At 39.9% G+C, this 20,890-nt stretch overlaps 4 protein-coding genes across 4 annotated transcripts in view; 1 reads left to right on the plus strand and 3 right to left on the minus strand.

Annotated features, from left to right (window-relative positions):
* dscc1 (DNA replication and sister chromatid cohesion 1) lies at positions 1–3,564 on the minus strand. Its single transcript, XM_035162466.1, has 9 exons — positions 3,194–3,564; positions 2,429–2,597; positions 2,212–2,346; positions 1,875–1,965; positions 1,641–1,779; positions 1,467–1,519; positions 1,190–1,344; positions 411–559; positions 1–329 (listed from the first exon to the last, which is right to left on the minus strand). Exons 1-9 carry the CDS (start codon positions 3,379–3,381, stop codon positions 218–220), a joined length of 1,191 nt encoding a protein of 396 aa, XP_035018357.1. The 5' UTR covers positions 3,382–3,564; the 3' UTR covers positions 1–217.
* A 155-nt stretch (positions 3,565–3,719) lies between these two features.
* On the plus strand, positions 3,720–15,568 carry mrpl13 (mitochondrial ribosomal protein L13). The gene is made up of 7 exons (XM_035162467.2): positions 3,720–3,851; positions 5,143–5,266; positions 5,575–5,668; positions 6,207–6,267; positions 7,839–7,925; positions 9,620–9,741; positions 14,940–15,568. The coding sequence occupies exons 1-7, from the start codon at positions 3,825–3,827 to the stop codon at positions 14,962–14,964; spliced, it is 540 nt and encodes a 179-aa protein (XP_035018358.1). The 5' UTR covers positions 3,720–3,824; the 3' UTR covers positions 14,965–15,568.
* Positions 15,569–15,611: 43 nt separating this feature from the next.
* LOC124852265 (Y-box-binding protein 1-like) lies at positions 15,612–18,116 on the minus strand. Its single transcript, XM_047340842.1, has 2 exons — positions 18,102–18,116; positions 15,612–17,699 (listed from the first exon to the last, which is right to left on the minus strand). Exons 1-2 carry the CDS (start codon positions 18,114–18,116, stop codon positions 17,325–17,327), a joined length of 390 nt encoding a protein of 129 aa, XP_047196798.1. The 3' UTR covers positions 15,612–17,324.
* Positions 15,612–20,890, minus strand: part of col14a1a (collagen, type XIV, alpha 1a) — a 136,597-nt gene continuing 131,318 nt past the window's right edge. The window contains exon 48 of the mRNA XM_035162462.2: positions 15,612–18,711. Within this exon, the coding sequence (XP_035018353.2) occupies positions 18,683–18,711 (29 nt within the window). The 3' untranslated portion in view covers positions 15,612–18,682. The remainder of the gene's footprint in view (positions 18,712–20,890) is intronic.

Below are 20,890 nucleotides of genomic sequence, written 5' to 3' on the forward strand. Positions count from 1 at the left end.
TTGCAAATTTAAGAAAACAAATTTTATTATCAGCATACAACCGTTTTTTTACAGGCAAGATAAAACAAAAATAAAGTTTGATTTCCGTGACAAAAACTTGAACTTTAAGAGGATAGTTGTAATAACTCTTCGAGATGGTTGAATGATAAATATCTACAATGCTAAAGTCATTTTTAAGTATGAGTATAATACAGCATTTATTTTCAATGTGACATGTTCATGTGGCCACAGGTCTCCTGGAGTTGAACACCTTGATCCCGTTTTGCATTGAGGACCGGGCGTACTTGGTCAGGAGGGCTCCGGTGCTCTGTTTCTCTCCACACAGGTCTCTGGACAAGGAGAAGTGAACCATTACACGACAATACGCTTGAATAGAAGGTAACATAATTTCTCAGTGGGATAACACCTACTGAATGTATGGCGTGATGTCGTCTTCTGTCCATTTCTCTCTGAGTGTGAAGAGCTGGTTGAAGCGCTGCAGTGTGTCTTCTGGGAGATCGTCCACCCGCAGCAGGCAGATGGTCTGTGGGCGGGACGTGCGGTCTACCAGCGCGACACTCTGGAAGATTTACAATGCCATCGGGACAGCGTTCAGTTTCTCAAAAAGGTCCATCGGGAGGAACGAGTAGAGACAAACAGCTGCAGCAGGTCGCTAATGGTCAACAACATGTCACAGCTATGTTGCATGATGGCTCACTCTAGTTAGGAGGCATTTGGAAATTGAATTCTAAAATAAACAAAATGTAAACTGTCTTGAAAGAGCATTTACCTTCTCTTGAAAAGATTGAGATAAGAGCAAGAGTCTGCTCTTTTTAACAGATACCTGACTCCTAGAAGCCATAGCACTCTATAGCTGTAGTGGCTTTATACGTATTCTAAAGTCAACTTATTCAAAGACTGAGGAGCCATGTTTTTTAAACCCAAATACAACATGAAGCTCCTTTAAAAGGGGAAATGTACTTCAGATAGATAACCTCAATTGTGCAAGTTGAAGCGATTCTTTCTCTTTATTCGAAGTATTGAGATTTTATGTATATTACCATCTCTTCTCTTTCAAAGATTCTGAGAATGGGGCCGAGAATGTGCAGAGAAATATGTATAATATGTAAAACACAGAGAAAATTGAAAACTCCACCCACCCTTCTCTACTCAGATATCAGTACACAGTTCAAGCGAGGTGCAGGCTCACCTTTAGCTGCTCCAGCCTCGTGCTCATGCCCTCTGGGACGCTCTGCTGCCAGACCTCCTGAAACTCCCTCAGGTTGAACTTGACAGCGTTCTGCAGCAGCATTAGTGCGATGCCCCGACAGACTTTATCCTCGTTCAATGCATAAAATACTTTGTCTGTGCAGGAGAAAGAGGAAATACAGAGTTCAGAAGTGTCCTTCCAGATTGTGTTCAGATGCACAATTTACTAATGAAATCTCATGATCTGTCAATTGAATCTACACAGATTTATATTGTACCATTTTCAAGATAACGTTTCCCATAGCAGTTCAAGCAATGCTCGATCATCTCTCTGTGAAAAAGAAAGATAATATTAGTGTTGGAAACTGGCTTTATAAATGTCTATTACAACCAAAAATCTAATTTACTCAGTCAACATGATGTGAACATGAGGATCCCGGGCCTTTACTCACTTGGGCTCCAGAGGGGCTAACTCCTCCAGGCTTGTTTGAAGGGGAACCTTGTTGAAGGGCCACGACTCAGAATCCACCAGCTGAGTCACATGACCGAGCAGCTTCATCTCATAATCAAAGTCTAGCATGCACCAGTGACCTGGAAGAAAGAAACTCTGATATAAACACACATCTGGTAGGTTTTACCATTCATACACGTGTTTATGTCGATGATGAACAGAAGTCACTGTTTACCATCGATTTGACAGGCATGGACGGTCTCTAAATGGGTCTTTATCTCCTCTTCACTGGCCTGGATCCTCTCCAACAGGTCCAGCATTGTGTACTGACAACAGAGGAACACGACAGGAAACTGTTACTAAGAAACACAATAACACTTGAAAGCAACAACAGCCTTCATAGACAGCTTAACTCAAATTTATGGTTTAAATGGTTAAAGCCATTAATTTTCATTAAGGACAGGATATCTTAACAGACTTACATGGGTACTACTGAGAGAGAAAAGACATGTCCTCTACCAACTGTATGTACTCAGTCCTACAGGATATTATGTTTAATGAATAGGTTTTACCCTGTTCTCTGTGTTCTCCAGCTGCCCCCCCAAAGCAGGTCCCTCATAAGGATTCTCCATTAGCAGCTTTGTCAGTTTCTTCAGTTTAGGACGCCGCTTCCTCAGTTCCCAGTAGCTGTTACAAAATCCCCAGATCTACAACAGAGGTAGGAAAACATCACAGTCATAAATCCAACCAAACATTATGTGCACATGCATGTTTACATGGGTTCCATACCTGAGTGGGCACCACATGGGAGCTTTCCTGGCTGTTTGTGAGTTGGTCCGCCGTTTTGCATTCTGGCAAAAACAGCAGTACGTTGGAGGTGTCGGCTATTTTAAGATCGTAGGTTGTGTCACCACTGCAGAGCACAGCATGCTCCTCTTTATCCCCCCGAATCACCAGACTGGAAAAAGGAGGAAATTACATGGAATGCACTGTTTTAAAGAGAGTAAAAGCAACATTCTCACACACACACTTTTTTCTGTCACACACTGTTCAGGAGCAATTTGCAGTTCAGTGTCTTGCCCAAGGTATCAGCATGCAGACAGAAGGAGCAGGGGATCAGACTACTCTCTTTCTTGTTAGTGGATGATCCGCTCTACCCCCTGAGCCACAGCTGTCCCCAAAACAATTAAATAAGTTGTGTTAAACAAGAATAAAAGGGATTGGAAACAGTTAAAACATCATGAGCTCTTATCAGGTTCTGTATTGATGAACTGTAGCGCAAACGAAATATCTGATGTTAGTTTAACTGGCTCAAGAGATGTTATTGTTTTTGTTGGTGTTAAAAGTCACTGTTAATTAAATAACCATTGAAATGTGACTTGCTGCCATGTTAACCCAGTGTGTTGAAGATATATCTTTAAGCTTTGGAGCACCTGAGAAGCGTATTTTCTTTCTATTTTTGAGAGTGAAGAGATTCAGCATCTGTAGCGTCACCAGTCATGACACTACTCAGACCAGTGTTTCCTGACTGAGTTCCCACCCTCGCCACTTTACCGTTGTCCAGCCTCGAGGTGTTTATACAGCGTCTCGTCCAGCTCCAACAGGCAGTAATCTGCAGAGGAGACATTTTCTCCAAAGGACAGACAGTGGATGGTTTTCTGTAGATCGTCCTCTTTCAGTTTGGCGATCTGCAGCGTGGCCTGCACCTCCTCCAAACTTCTCACCTTCAGACACGTTGACATATTGATTTTGATTAAAGTAAACTCTATTGACCTGTGTGTTTTCTATCAGAGAATAAAACAAGAGGAAACTCATGTATTTGTGTCGCTGCTGTCGGGGACTTGTCAAATTTCCCCGCTCTCTTTCTGTCGTAGGAAGGAAGCGGTAGTTGCGTCATAGCGCGATTTCAAAATAGCTCCGGGTAGAAACTACTGTTGGACAGACTTTATGTAATTGCAAAAACGATTACAAAATATATTTTTTAAATTTCATGGATGGACGATGGATGCAGGAACAGGAAAAATGCTACCCATAAAATGTCAGTAGGTTTCGCTGCACTACAAAGCTGTAACATAGGAACGGAATATTCTCAGATAACTGTTTCAACACGAACTAATTTACCGACCGGACCACTACTCACGTTGAGGGTCAAGTATTTTAAGGATGAGCCGATAGAGTCTTCGATATGTCAAGTTTCTCCAGATCTGCTCAGGTGATTTAATACTCTATGGAGGATTCTATCTTATATTCAACTCACATCTGAATCGTTACGTGCGTGTAATGTCATGCTGGTCGATAGCTACACTGCTGCTAACAAGCTAGCTGCTGTTCTTCACTAGAGACGTCATAACTGTGCACCCTGTAGAACACCTGGTTAATTCATGATAACGTTAACGTGAAACCGTGTTATCCCAACCTGAAGTGTTATTATGGGATATTGCGGGATTAGCTATTTACTTGTTCTTTAGACTCAAACCTTTCAGACCTGTGTGTTTATCCTGAATGACTCGGGTATGGACATGATGGTGCAGTTAACTGACTGCTACTCATTTCAGAACTGTCAAGGACATTACACAGAAAAAAAAACTATTAAAATGTTACTGAAGTTTACATAAATTACAGTTTTAGGCACTAAGTATAAAGTAAGGGAAGCTTTCAAAGTAATCATAGTGTTAAATCATCAGTTAACTGATGCAAAATGCAGTCATCATAAAAAACCTTAATCAAATCACCATTATTTATTAATTTTATTAATAAAGTCCCCATTAATTTATTAATTCTTCCAGCTTCACTTTACACACCATGACGGTTTGTCATGGAACATACTGGATTTATTGTCCTACCTTTTGGAATCATTTACAGCACTAGATTTTAGATGATTTATTGATATAATCAAATAGTTTGTCTTGTTTCATACAATGAATTGCAAATAAACACACAATGAATTTCTACTAACTTAAGTTAGGCTACAGTTTCTACAGTTTCTGCATCTGCCACAATCTGGGATTGACCAGCAGGGAATTTGTGCTGGTGATGTTTAGTGTGTTCTGTAAAAGAGTGTCCGATTGCAAATCACTTGTTAGGGTTTATTTGATTTGGATATGGGGCTTTGGTTACATATTCAGGTTGTCAGGCTTTTCCGAGCAGTCACTTTAATAAAGGAGAAATACAACAACAGTCATAAATTAGAAATGAATTATATTATACATTTATATTAAATGGCTTCAAACACCACAACGCAGTCTATGGCCTTTATAACAGCAGACGTTTTGACATAAGCAGGGAATTCAGACGTTACCTAATACTATTAATGGGTCTGTTGTGTTTCAGTGTAGCTGTACATCTTGACAGTGAGCCTGTATGCACGATACCAAGATCATAAAGTTAAACCATATTAAATAAGCCTTTATTCATTTCATTTTGGAATTTGTGTGTTTCCAACCATTAAACCTGTTCCAGTCTCGTGTTTATTCATCTAATTCCTTTTCACTTTCTGCTTTCAGCAATGGGCAACCTTCGCCCGCTCCTGGTTCATAATCGATGCCAAGATGCAGCCTCCTGGCAAGATCGCAACCATGTGTTCTGTTCGATTACAGGGGAAACACAAACCTATCTACCATGCACTCAGTAAGTAAGAGCAACCACCCCGCCATCCCAGTGTAAGGTTATGGCATGGAGTGGCCACATGATGGCAGCAGAGGATCAACTTTCAAAATATGTCAGCTTTGTTCTCACAATTTCTTCATAAAATATTGTATATGCCATAATATTCTTTGTTTTCTGGAAGATGAGTATTTACTGGACCAACAAACTAGCTGCTGTTTTATATAATCATTGGTAGTCCAGCTCTGTCTCTACATTTTTGTCTCTCTGGTAAAATACTGTCGAGTGTCGTATAATTTCTAACATAACAGTGACCTTGATCCTCTTTGCAGGTGACTGTGGAGACCATGTTATAGTAATAAACACCAAACACATAGCGTTCTCTGGAAACAAATGGGAGCAGAAAGTCTACTCGTCACACACAGGGTGAGTCCCCATGTTCTATTCTTCCTTTTTTCTCTTTTTATTCTACATTACTTGTTAAAATTTAAATATAAACAATGCCCTAGTCCCCTCTTGTCACGATCTCATATTTTGTGTTTGTGGTTGAGTTGTGTTGAGTCTATATTCTGGAGTTGGAGTTCTGAAAAACTGTTAAACTGCTGAACTGTTAAAATGAGCATTTGATTTCCCCTGCATGGCACTTCATGAATTTACATTAGACATTAGAGGGATGAGTTGTTTTTTGTTGCACTTTAAATTGGCCCATAGTGAGGACAGCTTTTTCTTCTCAAATATTCTTTGAAAGCTGAAGATTATGAATTACCAATTTCACCACAATTTATTCAATCTGTTTAAAAGTATGGAAATATTTAATTGGAAGTGCAGATAAATAACAAACTGCTCTTAAATTGATCGTGTTTAGTAGAGAATCTTCTTCTTCTTCATTATGTCTGGTATCTGCATGCTTTAATTTTTACATACATGCATATATAACAGGGACTTGTCTTTTTTTCCCCTAAAGGTATCCAGGTGGATTCAAACAACTCACAGCTGCCCAGTTGCATCAAAAAGACCCACAAGCTGTAAGTTTCCCTCATTGGTTTCTTACCTTCAGAAAATCTAGCAAAATCACAGAAATGCCACAGCCTTCACACCGTACACTGTGGATTTCTGTTCTACTGTATGTAGGATTTTAACCCACATTCTTGGAGATTAGTATAATTTCTGTGTCTGCCACACGCTTTTTTCAGAGTAGGCACATCATGGTTTGACATTTATCCCTTCCTTCATACTGTATGTGCTGCTGCTGCACGTCAATGTGAAGTGCAGAGGACAGGGATTAAACAGCAGTGGATTTACAGTAGAGACGTTGGTGTTTGGTGAAACTCAGTATGAGAATGTCAGCTCAGGGATAATTCCTGCAGTTTTAGTTTGTTGCATATTTCACTGTGTTACAGGAAGAGCAGAATTTGACGTATTACACACAGATAAAACTGAATTTAGATCTGGATGTGACCTAAAAACTGTATCTGGCAAACCACTTTGACAAATATCCAATATCATAATAATATTGCCATCCTAAGAGATAACTGGAGTGGCACTCATACCTCCACCAACACTCTGCTTAAATTCAATCAACCTGCACCAGATATCACTTCCCTAAATGTGCCTGATTTTCATCAAGCTCCATGAATTATTCTACAGGAAAATGTTGAAAAATATAAAATCTCTAAATATTGAAGAAAGTGGAAATAAATATCCTGGATCTGCCGCCTGTTTAATGGCGTCTTCCCACACTACACCCTTCCTCTAAGTTTCGTGGTAATCTGTTTGGTTGTTTTTGCATCATTTATCTTTCAATCAAACACAAACAAACATAGAAACTAACGCACAAATGGACGGGGTGAAAACATAACCTCCTTGAAAGTTGTAATAAATCAGCCTGTTTATATCAATGAGGTTTTGCTCACTTATGGAGACACATTAAATAAAATTCAGTTCAAAAGCAAAAACACGCTCTTTCTTTCAATGTTCAAAATGATGGGAAAAAAATCGTGAATCTGTCACCTGATCTGGATGTGTTCTTCCCTGACTCACACTGCATCTTTCCTCCAAGTTTTGTGGAAACAAACATACAAACCAAGCAACGAACAAATGGATTGGCAATGTTAGGGCTGATAGGAAAAATACCAGAAAGGTGCTCATCTTACATTGGAACCACTAAAAGTAGCGGAATGACCTGAACTGGTGCCCGATCTGTATTTTAGTAAATCAGGAGAGACGTGCACTCGGCTGTTGGCTCTTTGCTGCTGCAGGTTGAAGTCCAGCCTCTGACCGCAGACGTGTATCCTGCCGGTGGTTTAGTTAAAGTGAATTGTGGAGGGTTGGAGTGAGAAATGGAATTTGACAGATGAAGGATTTGTCAGTGCGTCTCTGTCCAGCATCTCTGTCCAACATATTGTCTGCCCAACAATAGCTCAGTCCAATAACTCAGTCCAAGTTCAAATTCACATCTTTAGCAGCCAGCCTCACATTGAGAAACAAACTCGTAAAAATACAGGAAAACTTGTGTGAGGTTGCCGTAGATACTGTTTTACGACAAACGGTGGAGTTGACTGTGTGCCAGACTTTCCAATGTGCTTCTTCTCACCAGATTGTGAAGTTGGCAGTTTACGGCATGCTGCCGAAGAATCTACAGCGGCGCACCATGATGCAGCGACTACACATCTTTCCCGAAGATGTAAGTCCAGTTTCTCTCGTCTCTCTCAGAACTGACAGGTTTACAGATAATTATCTCTTCAAATCAAACATCCAGGCTTATTAAATGTAATAATACACATAAAATGCATCAATGTTATTTTGCATAAAGAGGCTCAAACAGATGAGGCCAGTTTTATCTTATGTTCCCAACATTCTCTCATGTCAAGGTTTTCTTTATTTCAGTTGCTTCACCTTTTATAGTTAATTATGATTCACTAATATATAAACATGATTTCTGTTTTCGCTGTAGTAGAGTATGAGTTGGTTTCTTCCTGTTTGTTTTCCCAGCTGCTGTGGCTGCTGTTTTAACTGCTGCACAATTCAGTGTGATATTAGCAAAGGGTCAAATAACTGTGTGGTGTTCCTCAGTGGTGATGAAGCATAGAGTCATCAGCTGACTCATCAGTTCCCCTCAGCTCCACCGAGCTTTTTGTCATCGTTCGGCTCATTGTTTGTGTTCAGAAGTCACAGTTTACAGTTGCGGTTCATTCTGACTGCTCCTTGTGTCCAGATGCTGCAGGCAGATGTTTTCAGCTTGCTCTGATAAACCTGCCACACGTTCCCTGATCAGCACCAGATGACAAATGATAATTGTGGAGCCTTAAGCTGAGCTAAGAGCCAAGAGCCAGATATTTTTTCAGGAATTGATAGAGGAAAAACAAACCGAGCTAACAGGAGAATGAATATTGGACTAAAATGACAGAGACATGATGACAAATGAAAGCTAATGTTGCTCTCTGACTAATGGATGAGTAGCAAATCAGCTGTTTTTTTTGTCAATGTTGTCTTTTATTTTCTGCAATCACAGGATGTACTGTTTCCATCTAAAAGCCAAATCTTTGAATACAGTTTTTTGAAGATCATTCTTTAGGCATTTCATCTTTATTGACAGGACAGTTTAAGAGAATAGGGAGGGGATGCAGAGGGGATGCAGCAAAGGACGGAGGCTTGAGTCTAACTACAGTTCTGACCAGATTTAACTAAAGTGTGACTTTTGAGGCATTTCTCAAAGTGTGTCGACCTTCCTCCTCTTACTACCTTAGTTAAAAGATCATTGTGAATAATGGTCTCTGTAGTTTATAGACTTTTATTACTCGCTAGCATTCATTGATGATTATTTTAAAGTTGCATTGGAAAGAACCACCAGTGTCAAACATCACAGCTTCTGAAGTGAAGTGAAACAAAAAAAGCACTAGACAGGCTCTTAACTGAGCAACAAGTCCAAAATGAGCTGGATGTCATTTCTACCCACGTCACTCCATATAACTATCATGTTATTTTGGTCTGGACCGGTCTTGATATTAGAGCTGATGTTCTGTAGTGTACACCTCTATATACAACCACCTGGGCTTTCTGAGCCCTGTGAAAAACTGCATCTGCAAATCAGAACAGTGTAGATAGTGCTAAAGGGTATTCTTGAAACTCTTTTATTCAGAACTATTTGCCGGCTCCTTAATGAATCCGTCGCCTCACACACACCTTTAATGAATATTAATGAGAGTGACTATCTGTGAAGCTTGGAGAGTGATGGACTCTCTGTAGAATATTTTAGCTGCTTCTATTAATGGCGTAAATCGTAACATCTTAATGTCACCTCCTTTCAATTCTTTATTTCATCCATTTTCCTTTCTTCTTTAATCTGGTGTCCCGCCTCCTCTCCCCACACCTCACTAGGAGCTGCCAGAGGACATCCGAGCCAACCTGACGGAGGAGCTGCCTCAGCCCAGAAAGATCCCCAGGAAACTCAACGAGTACACCGAGGAGGAGATCGGCGCCTTCCCCAGGCTGTGGACACCGTACGTAGGAACACACACACATCCAGTCCGCGCTCAAACACAACACTCGAGTGAATGCAGACACCACATACAGTGCATGTGTAGGTGACACAGCGCACAAACACAAATACAAGGGGGAGATGAAACAACGGCACCCGCTGGATTAACTGGTGACTCATTGTCTTTATTCTTGTCTGCATTTTCAAAGATATTTTGGTGTTCATGCATTTAGTGTGTGTCGCATTAGGGCTAAACCTCTAGTTCTTATTTTAGTAATTGAATATTCTATTGATTATTCCATCAAATATCAAGTAATCTGATAAAAAAATACTTTGGACAAAAGCAACGTCTTTCAACCTTCTTTTTTAATTGCATGACATACTTTCAATAGACCTTTACTTGAGAATCCTTCCCCCATCTTTCTGCCCTTTTAATACCGTCAATACAAACACGCAAACATACACAGAGCCATGTTTTTGTATCTTGTACTAGCGAGGTACAGCCAATAGGGGGTGATGTTGAATTGAGCACCATCCTTCTTGTTTCCGTCTTTGATGTTCCTACCAACCTGCCTCTGTGATTCATTCTTGTCTGGAATATAGCTGCTGGTCAGGCAGTTATCTATAAAAAATAAATGATGCTTTCAAATACTCTTTTAAGACAGTAGAAATAAAGTCTGAGATAAACAGACATTTTTGTATTTTGTGTTTGGAAGAATTACAGGCTCAAAAATCCACAGATGATATTAAGACTCCCAACAAAGTGTTGTTTTCATTTATTTTCTCTCTCAGATGTGATCCATTTGGATTTCAGAGACGTGCCTATAGAGGAGGATCACAGTAGTTGTCTTGTCACTGATAATTAACCAGGACAGTGCAATCTTTATGTTAATGAATAGGGGGGGTGCACTCGCCCACTTCTAAGACCTCATCTGTGCTGCAGAGCGCATTGTTTTCATCATCTTATTGAGCAACGTATGCATGAATAGATCCAATTCAAAACCCACCCTGCCTGTTTTCACTTTCCCCGTGTGCAGGAGAAAAATAAGATGTAACATTCTTCATTATAACTACAGACACATGTGGCTGTGGTGTGAATGATTGTCAGCCAACAAAGCGCGAGTGTGACGTGAGGCACAGACAATAAGGACGGTCTGTGGGGTGAAGGCTCCTGGTTCATGGGAATCAACATCCTAAGGTTCAGAATTCACTATAAATTCAGTCATAGGAGTTAATGTAATATACGACCAGTTTCACCAAGTCTGCATTTTTATTTAATGTGTTTAAAATTTTAATTTGAGGGTTGCCAGCCAGACTGTCATGTGAACTTCATTTAAAAGCTTTAGAAACTAGGGTCATTGTTCATTTTCAGGGTTTCCGCAGGCTCGAAAAAAAAGTTCATTTAATAATTTGAATTTTAGGCGTTAAAAGTTTTAAATTCCTTTAAATGTTAAGTACTAGGTCTTAAATACATTTTGGTAATTATTCATTTTGTTAGCGTTCATTTAACTTCTCTCACGCTTAAAAAAAAAAGATTATTTGGTGGTATACATAGTTTGTAATGACTCCTTGTTTTAGTTCTTTCTCAAAAATTGTAATTATTAGCACGTTGTAATAAACCTACAAACGGGACCACCATGGAGCTGATAACTGAATCAACCTCTTACCTCTGTAAGAATTCATCTGAGTGCACTCGGCTGTGGGAAAGACTAAGGACACCTGCTGTCTCTGTCTGAGGGCTGACGTGATATATTGAAGTTAATTCTCTACTCGGCTACTTCACCTTATCTTCAATTAAGTGGAAGTGTATGTAATTCTGGGATCCTGATATTCCTTCTTATCTGTCGTACTCGACATAAGACTTAAATTTAATGGATTATGGTCGTAAAAAAGGTCCTAAATTTAACTTGAAGCCTGCAGAAACCCTGACATCACAGGCCACTCAGCTGCTTCTCTACAGAGGTTCTATTGTTTAACAGACACCTTGTATCTGGTCCCCTGGTCTACATGCTGTGTCAAACCTTTGAATTTAAATAATGAAATGTCACAAACGCATATGTGGAGAGTTGGCTGCTCCTCCGCTCCCTGACTGTTTGGACATGCTGTGTGTGTGTTGGTGTGTGTGGGAGAGCATCTTGTTATTTGACATAATCATATTCATGGCTTTTCTGAGTGAAGCGTTTGCTGGTTGCAGATTAGACTGACACTGTGACCCGCAGTTTGCTGTCATGATAAAGTCGTCCATGTTGCATTTCTCTGGACTCACACGTAGTAAACATCATTCTGAAGGGTTACCCGAGAGCCTGCTGCGATCCACCTGCTCAGCATTAGCATTCATCAATGTAGGGCTACATGATACTTTCTATTTGAATTGGGACCTTGAGTCGATCCCTCAAATCTCTTTTTTACATGACAACAAATGAACAGTTTGCATCATCAGGGAGATTTGCCACATTTAACCAAGCGCTCCCTTTGCGGTTGCAACAAATGGCAGAGCTTCTACACCATGTGGTGATCCGGAAGACGGGATAGCTCTGTAAACTGGTCTAATGAGTGTGTCGTTGGGAAGTAAGAAGCAACATGAGTCAGATAAATGATGACATGCCACTGCTGAGCGTTACTTAAAACACTTAATCACTCATGTTTTACCGTCACCAGCATATTGTTGGTTGCACCTCAGTATTTATAGTGTGAGCGAGCGATAAATAAACACGACTCCGTTCCTGTTTGAAAAGTTTAATTTATGAGACGGCAGCAGAAAAAGGTTTATGATGTTGTGTTGGATCGTATAGCATCGTACATAATGCTTTGTTTATACTTGTCATTTACATAGTGAGAAGCAGGTTCCTTGGCTGTGTAAAGGCATAATGTTTTCCAAGAAAACACATAATGCATTTATAACAAGAAGGGCACTCGGAGAGCATTAACTTCTTCAAAGGTTAATGCCATGTTAAAGAAAACGGAAAAAAAAAACCTTCTGGTTCTTCTTGGTTCTTCTTGGTTCTTCTTGGTTCTTCTTGGTTCTGGTCCCACCCCTCCACAAAATGTCATGGAAATCGGTTCAGCGTTTTTTTAAAGAATCCTGCTAACTAATAAACAAACGGCAATAAAAACAATCTCTTTGGGGTAGGTAATAATAATAATAGAGAAAATCTTGAAAAGAAACGTGATTTGATTTGTAATTTTGATTTGAAATTTTTTTTTAAAAAAGATTTCTCCTAAAATTGTCAGTCCAACCTTTGGTCGATCTTCCAGCTGCTTCTCCTGGTTAGAGCCACTAATCTTCATCTGTGGAAGCTGTGGCTCAACACCTCTTACACATATAAAGTCTTAATTTAATTACTGACAGATTGTGACTGTTGATGAGCTCGTAAAAAAAAAAAAATCAAGCCGTAAATTCAAGTGCTGCCTTGTGGCTCACCTCACTTGGCAGCGTTAATATATTGCATTATAATTTTTAATGCTCTCTGTTGTAATTATATCTGTCTCCAGCAGTGAGTACCCACTTAACAAGACCCTGAAACACAACCATGCAACTTTTTAATGTTTCTTAATGTGTCACATATGAACATGCTCTTTACGCTACACTACATTAGATACATAATATGTATGTATTCTAAATATAGACAAAACGAATCCCGTCTTAACTTCAATGAATCTTACCTACATGAAGGTTTAGTTTTCATCACATCTGCCAAGGAGGTTATGTTTTCACCCCTGTCCGTTTGTTTGTTTGTTTGTTTGTTTGTTTGTAAGAAGGATTATACAAAAAGTACTTGGTGGATTACCACAAAATTTGGTGGAAGAATGGGTATGGGTCAACATTTAGAATATATATAGGACAAGAAGTTGAATATCCCTTATACGAATGAAGGTCTTCTGCACAATTTAGGTTATCAACTACCAGCGGATGTTAGGGACATATCTTCAGTTGTGTTTAGGAAGATATGTCCCTATATCAAATAACCCATAAACCTTTGGTGTGGATGCAGAATATATTTTGTTTCCACTTTCTTTTTCCATTGCGAGATGTCTTTGATTTCTCAGAGAATAATTCATGGATCTTGATTAGAAAGAGGGAAAATTCAGGGAACTGATATCGATGAGTGTGTGACATTCGGGGGCAGCTTGATTTAATTGAATGGGACTCTTGGGCCTGGGCGGTGGGATACAGGACTACATTAGACTGCATTAGTCTTGGCTAAGTGTGTGTAATCATCAGTCATCTAGGCTTAGAAACACCTTTTGGTTTATACAATAATTACCAGGACATTAGGACAACAACATTTGGGCAATTGTCAAGTTAAGAAAGAAGCTTTTCACCCAAAATGAAGTGAAATAACTTTATAAATGAAGTGAAACTGCTTAATTCCCAGAGGCCTCTGATCCAGAGATTGTTGTTTTCACTCAGTTACTGTCCTCCGTGGTTGTGCGCCTTGAACAGATGTGTACAAAGCGTTCAGCATTGCCTGTGTATGTGTGCACAGTGATAAATGAGCCACTTCTTATTGTTTACTGATCCAATCTCCTCAGCCAATCAGTGCGCGTGCTCAGGCCTGTCACTGTGTGGTTGTCAAGGTCAAGCCAATCCTGGTTTATTTAAGAGACGGGCCTCCCTCACACTCTGTCTTATTCATTTTACTGATCAAATATGTGTGTGTGAGGGGAGCCGGAGTGGAGGTCGTTCAGGGCGATGAAATCGTTGCCCTTTATTAAACACAGTTAATATTCTCTCAGAAAAACCTTGGAGCAGGAGGGAACTGTTATTATTTTTTGATGGTAAGATTATTGGATCCACCCCACCCCACCCAGAAGAAAACAAGTCTCAACCCTTAAACAGACCTTTGAAGTTATGAGTATCAACCAAAATATCCCCCTCCGTCAGGTCTATTACACACACATACTTGGACGAGAGCATCGACAACATAAACACACGGCTGCAGTTGATAGCGGGGAGATTACACTTGATAATATTTTTTCTACTTTGTATCAAAACTAATACAGCTCGCTGTGATAATATCTGTCCTCTGTGATCTCTGCTCGAAATTAAAAGGGAGAAACACAAAGAGGATGCTGCGTCTGGTCTCATTTTGAAGAGAGGAAACGATAGGATCTGTCGTCTTTCATTTCTCTCCATGTTTTCCCTTGTAATTGCTTCTTTTGCGAGACTTTAATGCCCCCCATACTAATGTGTTGTCCTGTGTTTCTTTTCCTCCACAGACCTCAAGACTTCAAGATGAAATGAAATCAAAGCAGCCCAATGTGAGCAGAGCTGAAGATCTTCACATTAACGCCTCACTGGACACAACCAGTTTCCTCACATTTATTTAGTAAGGATAAATGACCAAAACAGGATTCTGATAGTTAGATCCAAACATACAAACAAACTGATTTTCTCTGTTCAGGTGAATCATTACAACAGCAGCAGTTCTGGCTTCTTTGAAGAGCGACTGGACTTTACTAAATCGTAACATAGACGCACGCCCACATCAACACAAACATTTGTCACTTTCCTTGGTCTTCAGGCCTGAATAATGAGCCTGAGATTTCCCCGTGTGGCTCTGATCAGAGAAAGTCAGATTCTGTGGGGTTTTCTGTGATTATAGAACCATGAAATGGATCCGATCCTGCTTTTCGAAGGGTTGTGGCTTTACAAGCAAACCCAATTAATGTGTTACCATGACAACATTCAGGTCGTCGATGTGGGTTCAGTAGAAAATGTTTCTTTGGTCAGGAAGTCCTCTTTTTCGTTTTCATCATTGTGCTACATATTTCCAGATTGTTGTCGCATAAATATTGGTTCTTCTTATCGGCATTGTAAAATAGGCTAATAAACAATTTAATTAACACGCTCTTGTAATGTTTTTTAAACAAACAACCTAAAACACAATGTTGGAGTCTCATTACAGATTTATTGGTTATAAAAGCAAACAAAATACAAAATAAATAAGGGGCATGTTGGTGAGACACATTCCTTATTAAAACTGTCAGTTCCACAGTTTAAATGTCAAACTAGACCGGGGCCAGTTCACAGCTGAACTTTTACTTTAGTGCTTGTTTTTCCCAGGCTGCAGTGCAGGAGGGACAGAGTTGACATGGATGGTTGAGTCTTTCACTGGATCCAAGAGAAAACAGTTTCCACAGTGAACGGGCCCAACTTTGCATAAGAACAATAAACAAAGCAACACAAGACACAAACAACGCTGATTTGTCCTTTTAATTCCCAACGAGTCTGACGATCAAAACCCAGAACAGACATGTTGATAGTAACAGATATGGCTGGACAAAATGTAACGGGGGGGCCAGATTTTCTCTGATGGAAAATAATTTAAAAGAGATTTGTGTTCCACAGTGTTAAGGTAATTTGATGCTAAACAGAAATTTGATGCTTCTGCATTTCATTTGAGTGGATTCACTCCCATTACTATTTCAGCCCAAATAAGCAAAACTCAACACAATACTGTAACGGAGAAATCCCTTAAAAAAAACATTTCAATATTCCTTTAACACATTGAAATAAGCGATTGAAACATAATTCATCGTTTTATAAAAAGCAGCCTGTACAAATGTCGCCAGCCCAACATCCTCAAAGGTGTGGGTTGTAAAATAATATTTCTAGTTGCATGAAACCAAAACGAGATGCACGTGTCCAGTTACACACTCACTGATTGGCTCAAAGGAGACATGCAGCTTCACACAACAAACAGACAAACCATGAAGGGTTGAGTCCTGGAATCAGATGTAAGATGGCAGGAATCACGTCTTACCTTTGCATTACCACTGGATGATGCTAACATAGATCAGGCACTTTTCGGACCCCGTGTTTTTACAGATATCGTACAAGAGTCCACAGAGCTATTTACACTGTCTCACCTGCTGGAGAACCACACAGGGAGGGGGGAGGGGGGGCTTCTAACCCCAGGTTCAGAAGGGGGTCAGATGTACATGTGTGCAGATACCATGCCATCTTCCAAAACTGAGAAGAAAAGGCTTTGAAAGGTTGAAACTCAGTGTTTGCATGATTGAAACTAAGTTTTGAAGACATGGATAATGTTTTGATCGGTTAAAAAATCCAGGTTTTTCCAGATTAGAGGTGCAGGACAACAGGGCCCGAAAATCATCAGATTCACTATCTTGTAAATGTGTGGTCAACATTTTTGAAAAAAATAAATTAACAGGCTGTTATAAGAGTGCAAGTGTACATTCGTTTCAAAATAAAGATTTGCCCTTTCAAAACTCAAGTTTCCACGTTTCAGTTTTTCCAACGTACGTGCACCAGTTTTCAGATCACCATTTACAAGGTTTCAAACCTGGGGAACAAACTGTTGATTGTATTGGAGAAACTCTGTAAAATAGTTTTGAAGAGGGAAACTCAAATAATTTCCCAGCCTATAAAAACATGCACAGCCTCAAAACTTCATTTCGACCATGCAAAGCATTTATTTTTATCAGATCTCAAGTTTCAACCTTTCTTTTTCAGTTTTGGAACGTGGCATGACATTTATCCCATACATGTGTATGCCAGTGTCTGATTTGTTTCCGTGTGTGTGTGTGTGTGTTGTGGCGTGCAGGGCTCAAGCACTTTAGGTGAGTCCATCCTTCCTTCTAAAGTCCTCCCTCCTCGCTCTCCTCCATGACGACGACGTCCCGTGAAAACCTCCTCACGACGCCCGGCGACCTCAGCTCCACATCCTCAGAGTGGGCGGGGCTCGAGGGGTACCCGCGGCGATCGTGCACTGATGGGGGAGGCGGCTGGGGGTAGTACTGAGGGGGGTAAACACGATGGTAGTAGGGGTCCTGCTCTTCCTCTTCTTCTCCCTCCTCCTCCTCTTCGTCCTCGCCTCCTTGGTCGTTGTTGTAGGGGGGATTGTAGGACTGGTAGCCGCCTTGAGGCAGGGGTTGGACTGGGTGGTGGGAATAGGTGGGGTCAGTTTGAGGAGCACAGCAGGGAAGGGCAGCATGCACAGGTTGAAATTTGAACTACACAGCAGGTTTAAATGATTTTAAACTGCTAAGGATTATTATCTTGTATCATTGACCTCGGGACCCTAAGATAACGTCCAAAAGATCGGCTTAGTAAGAAAGTCGGTTAATGAAATCAGAGGAACATTATGTCTTTATCACATAGTGTCCAGATGTGATCATTTCCCACAAATGAAAACATCACATCTGAGTTGGGTTAGGGGCAAAATTTAGATTTCCAGCTTCCAGTATAAGAGATGCACAGATAGAAGAGGTTGGTTAGTGATGAATGCAGCCGACCAGCATCAAAGCAATTCATCAGTATTTAGCTGAGATTAGCTTTGAAGAGATTTGAGCTCAAAGCGGGGGTGAAGAGGAGGCTGTCGCAGCGAAGCATTGTGTGCACGAGTGTTTGTTGACAGATGGCGCCGCCATCTCCGGTGGTGCTCGTCATCACAGCAGTGGATTGTTTGGGAAGTAAGCTCATCCATTTTTGTCTCAAGAGGATGAAACAAACAGCTTAACGGTTCCATCAAGAAATTCAGCTGATGGTGGAAATCTATCATATCAAATCATGGGCTTAAAAGAAAAATCGTATGTGTATGTTTCTAAAAACTTGCATGTGAACCAAGCCTGGAGTTAAAGTTGCTAAAAATTATTTTCTCCATTAAGAAGGCTTTTTAAAAGTTGCAATTTAATAAAAATGGGTGGAAAACTCTGATTCGTTGCCCTCAAAAATTCATGATGATTTCACTACTGCAAAAATGAAGTATATGTAAAACTAATGGGTGAAAACGAAGAAAAACCCCCACTGCTGCAGGGATTAGAGGTTAAACATTGGGGCCAGGAGTAATTATCCATCCCAAGAAATATGGAGGCCTTGAAAGAATCATTGAATTTGTCAGTTTTCAATCTGATGCACAGGTGCCACAGAGTGAGGGAGGGAGGGAGATGAGCACAGGAGGAGGAGGAGGAGGAGGAGGAAGGTTGGAGAATGCTCCTCAGTAATCATTCCCATAGTCCTGTTGAACTTCAGTGAGGAAGACGAGGAGACGGAGGGAGGGGAACACAGGGAGGTGGGGGAAAAAAAAGTCAGAGAGAAGATGTTACCTTATATCAGGAGAAAAAAAACCAACGACACCAAAGAGTTAAACCTCTCAAACCGCACCGACGGACACTTTTCCAGCTGTCGGGTTGTGGTTTTGGAGGTAGAAAAAATTGTCTTGGACTCTGCGTCTCTCTCTCTTACAGGAGGAAAACACACAAACCGGGACCAATCCTCACAGAAGATTCAGCATGGATAAATATAAAGACATTCATATAAAATGTTTGGGAAGAGGGAAAATGTGCCAGATCCCTATTTCTCTTTCTTTACAAGAGAAAGTTCAAATAGAGATTTCCGACACAGAAAACAGAAACACAAGTAGATCGTAAAGTTAACCGGGGAGAGCATGCCTTGAGAGAGCCAAACACTGTGAGGTGATGTCTGCAGGAGCAAACCACGACTGCACCGTTAAACCAGTAAATACTCAGTGTGCTTTGTTTCATGCACACAGCACTAAAGCTTTGGAAGTTTGAAGGAATAACTCAGTTTGAGGTGTTTAGCTACTTAACAATCAGAGTAGGACAAACTCATAGATGAAGAAGATACACCCAGTGGTGTTTTGTCCATTTACTGTATTACTGTGGAAACAAGTGTATTTCTCCCACTTCTCTAAAAGAGGGACTACACCCATTAATCTGCGCCCTATAAGGATGACTGGTCCAATTTAACCACATGTACTGGTAATTAGTTAAAAAGTATAATAAATTTTGAATAAAATGTAACCTAAATGCAGGATCTGCATTTTCCAAGAAAGTAGGAACAGTAATTCAGAAAAAATAATGTTTGGATTTTGTAGGCAAACAATTGCGTAGGTTTGCTCTATTGAATCAAAGGTTTTAAAGAAGGCGCTTCAGACTAAAATCAATAGTCCTGTCTCACAGGATGAAAAAAGAAATGAAATATTTGTTTATTCATTCCATGTCTGAACATGAAGAGAAAACATCTATTTATCTTGGTCGTAGGAACATTGGGCCATACCTGCATATATTCTTTAGATATTTGTTTTATCAGTGTGTAGGGCTTTTTTATTATGGCATTTTATACTGGATCATTTAACAAATAATTAATGGTAGATCAATGATGATTAGACCCTCAGTCTTACTCTCAGCAGTCACACACCTGGGAAATACTTGCAAAAAACATAAAGTAGACATAAAAACAAAGTTTGTCTCACACTAGTTAAACAGGAAAACACATTAAGTTGAACACTTAACAATCCCTCTCATTGTCACAAAGACAAACTAAGCTAAATTAGCTGAGAAAGGAAGAAAATACTCCACATAGAGTATTTAACAACGACAGTTTTTCAAGTTGTCTGAGAGGTCATTCAGAATCCTTAAGTCATGAAATGAAATAACAATTATGACTGGAATAAATGTATAGGAAATAAATCTGCTTTGACAGATGAAGTAATGTCTCATCCATCAGCTACTTTCAGCACTTGATACATCATCAGGGCGAAGTGTCAGGAGCGGTTAGATGTGTAATGTCCTTGTTGCAACGGCTCAAGACAACGGAGACATCAAGCTGCAAGGTCATCATCATTATGAATATTCAAAGATGCCGAGCGCGCGTGTGTGTGTGAGACGGCACCGTTTATTAGATCTGAATACAGACAAACATCTTTGGTCAGTGACGCAGTTAACTTCTTAATCCACAAGTGTGGACATGAATGTTTAAACTTCAGAGTGGAACAACTATCAAAACCAGATGAGTCCGAGGACTTTAAAGGAACAATAACTATCTCAAGAGACGTCTGTCACAGTGAAAACAATGTTTGCTTTACTGGTTGGACTGTTTGAGCTGTTTGTGTTAATAAATGAGCAGATCTAACAAAAGGAAAGATTTAATGAATTCTTCAGTAGTCAGTCACTTTAAAGTAACTCTTCTCAAATCGTAAAATGACAGAATATAATTAATGCTCATTTGCAAAAAAGACAAATTAAAGCAAATCAACAAAATAAACAATGTCTTTTTTTAAAGTCTTACAATTTTGTGTTTTAGTTTTTTGGGGAAACAATCCAATCAAAATTTTAATCTTGTAAACAACCTTTCTGTGTCATATCCAACTGTGGAAGCCGGAAAAGATTCAAGATGACAAGAT

Source organism: Hippoglossus stenolepis, chromosome 8 (genome assembly GCF_022539355.2).
Source record: "Hippoglossus stenolepis isolate QCI-W04-F060 chromosome 8, HSTE1.2, whole genome shotgun sequence".
Classification (NCBI taxonomy): Eukaryota; Metazoa; Chordata; class Actinopteri; order Pleuronectiformes; family Pleuronectidae; genus Hippoglossus; species Hippoglossus stenolepis.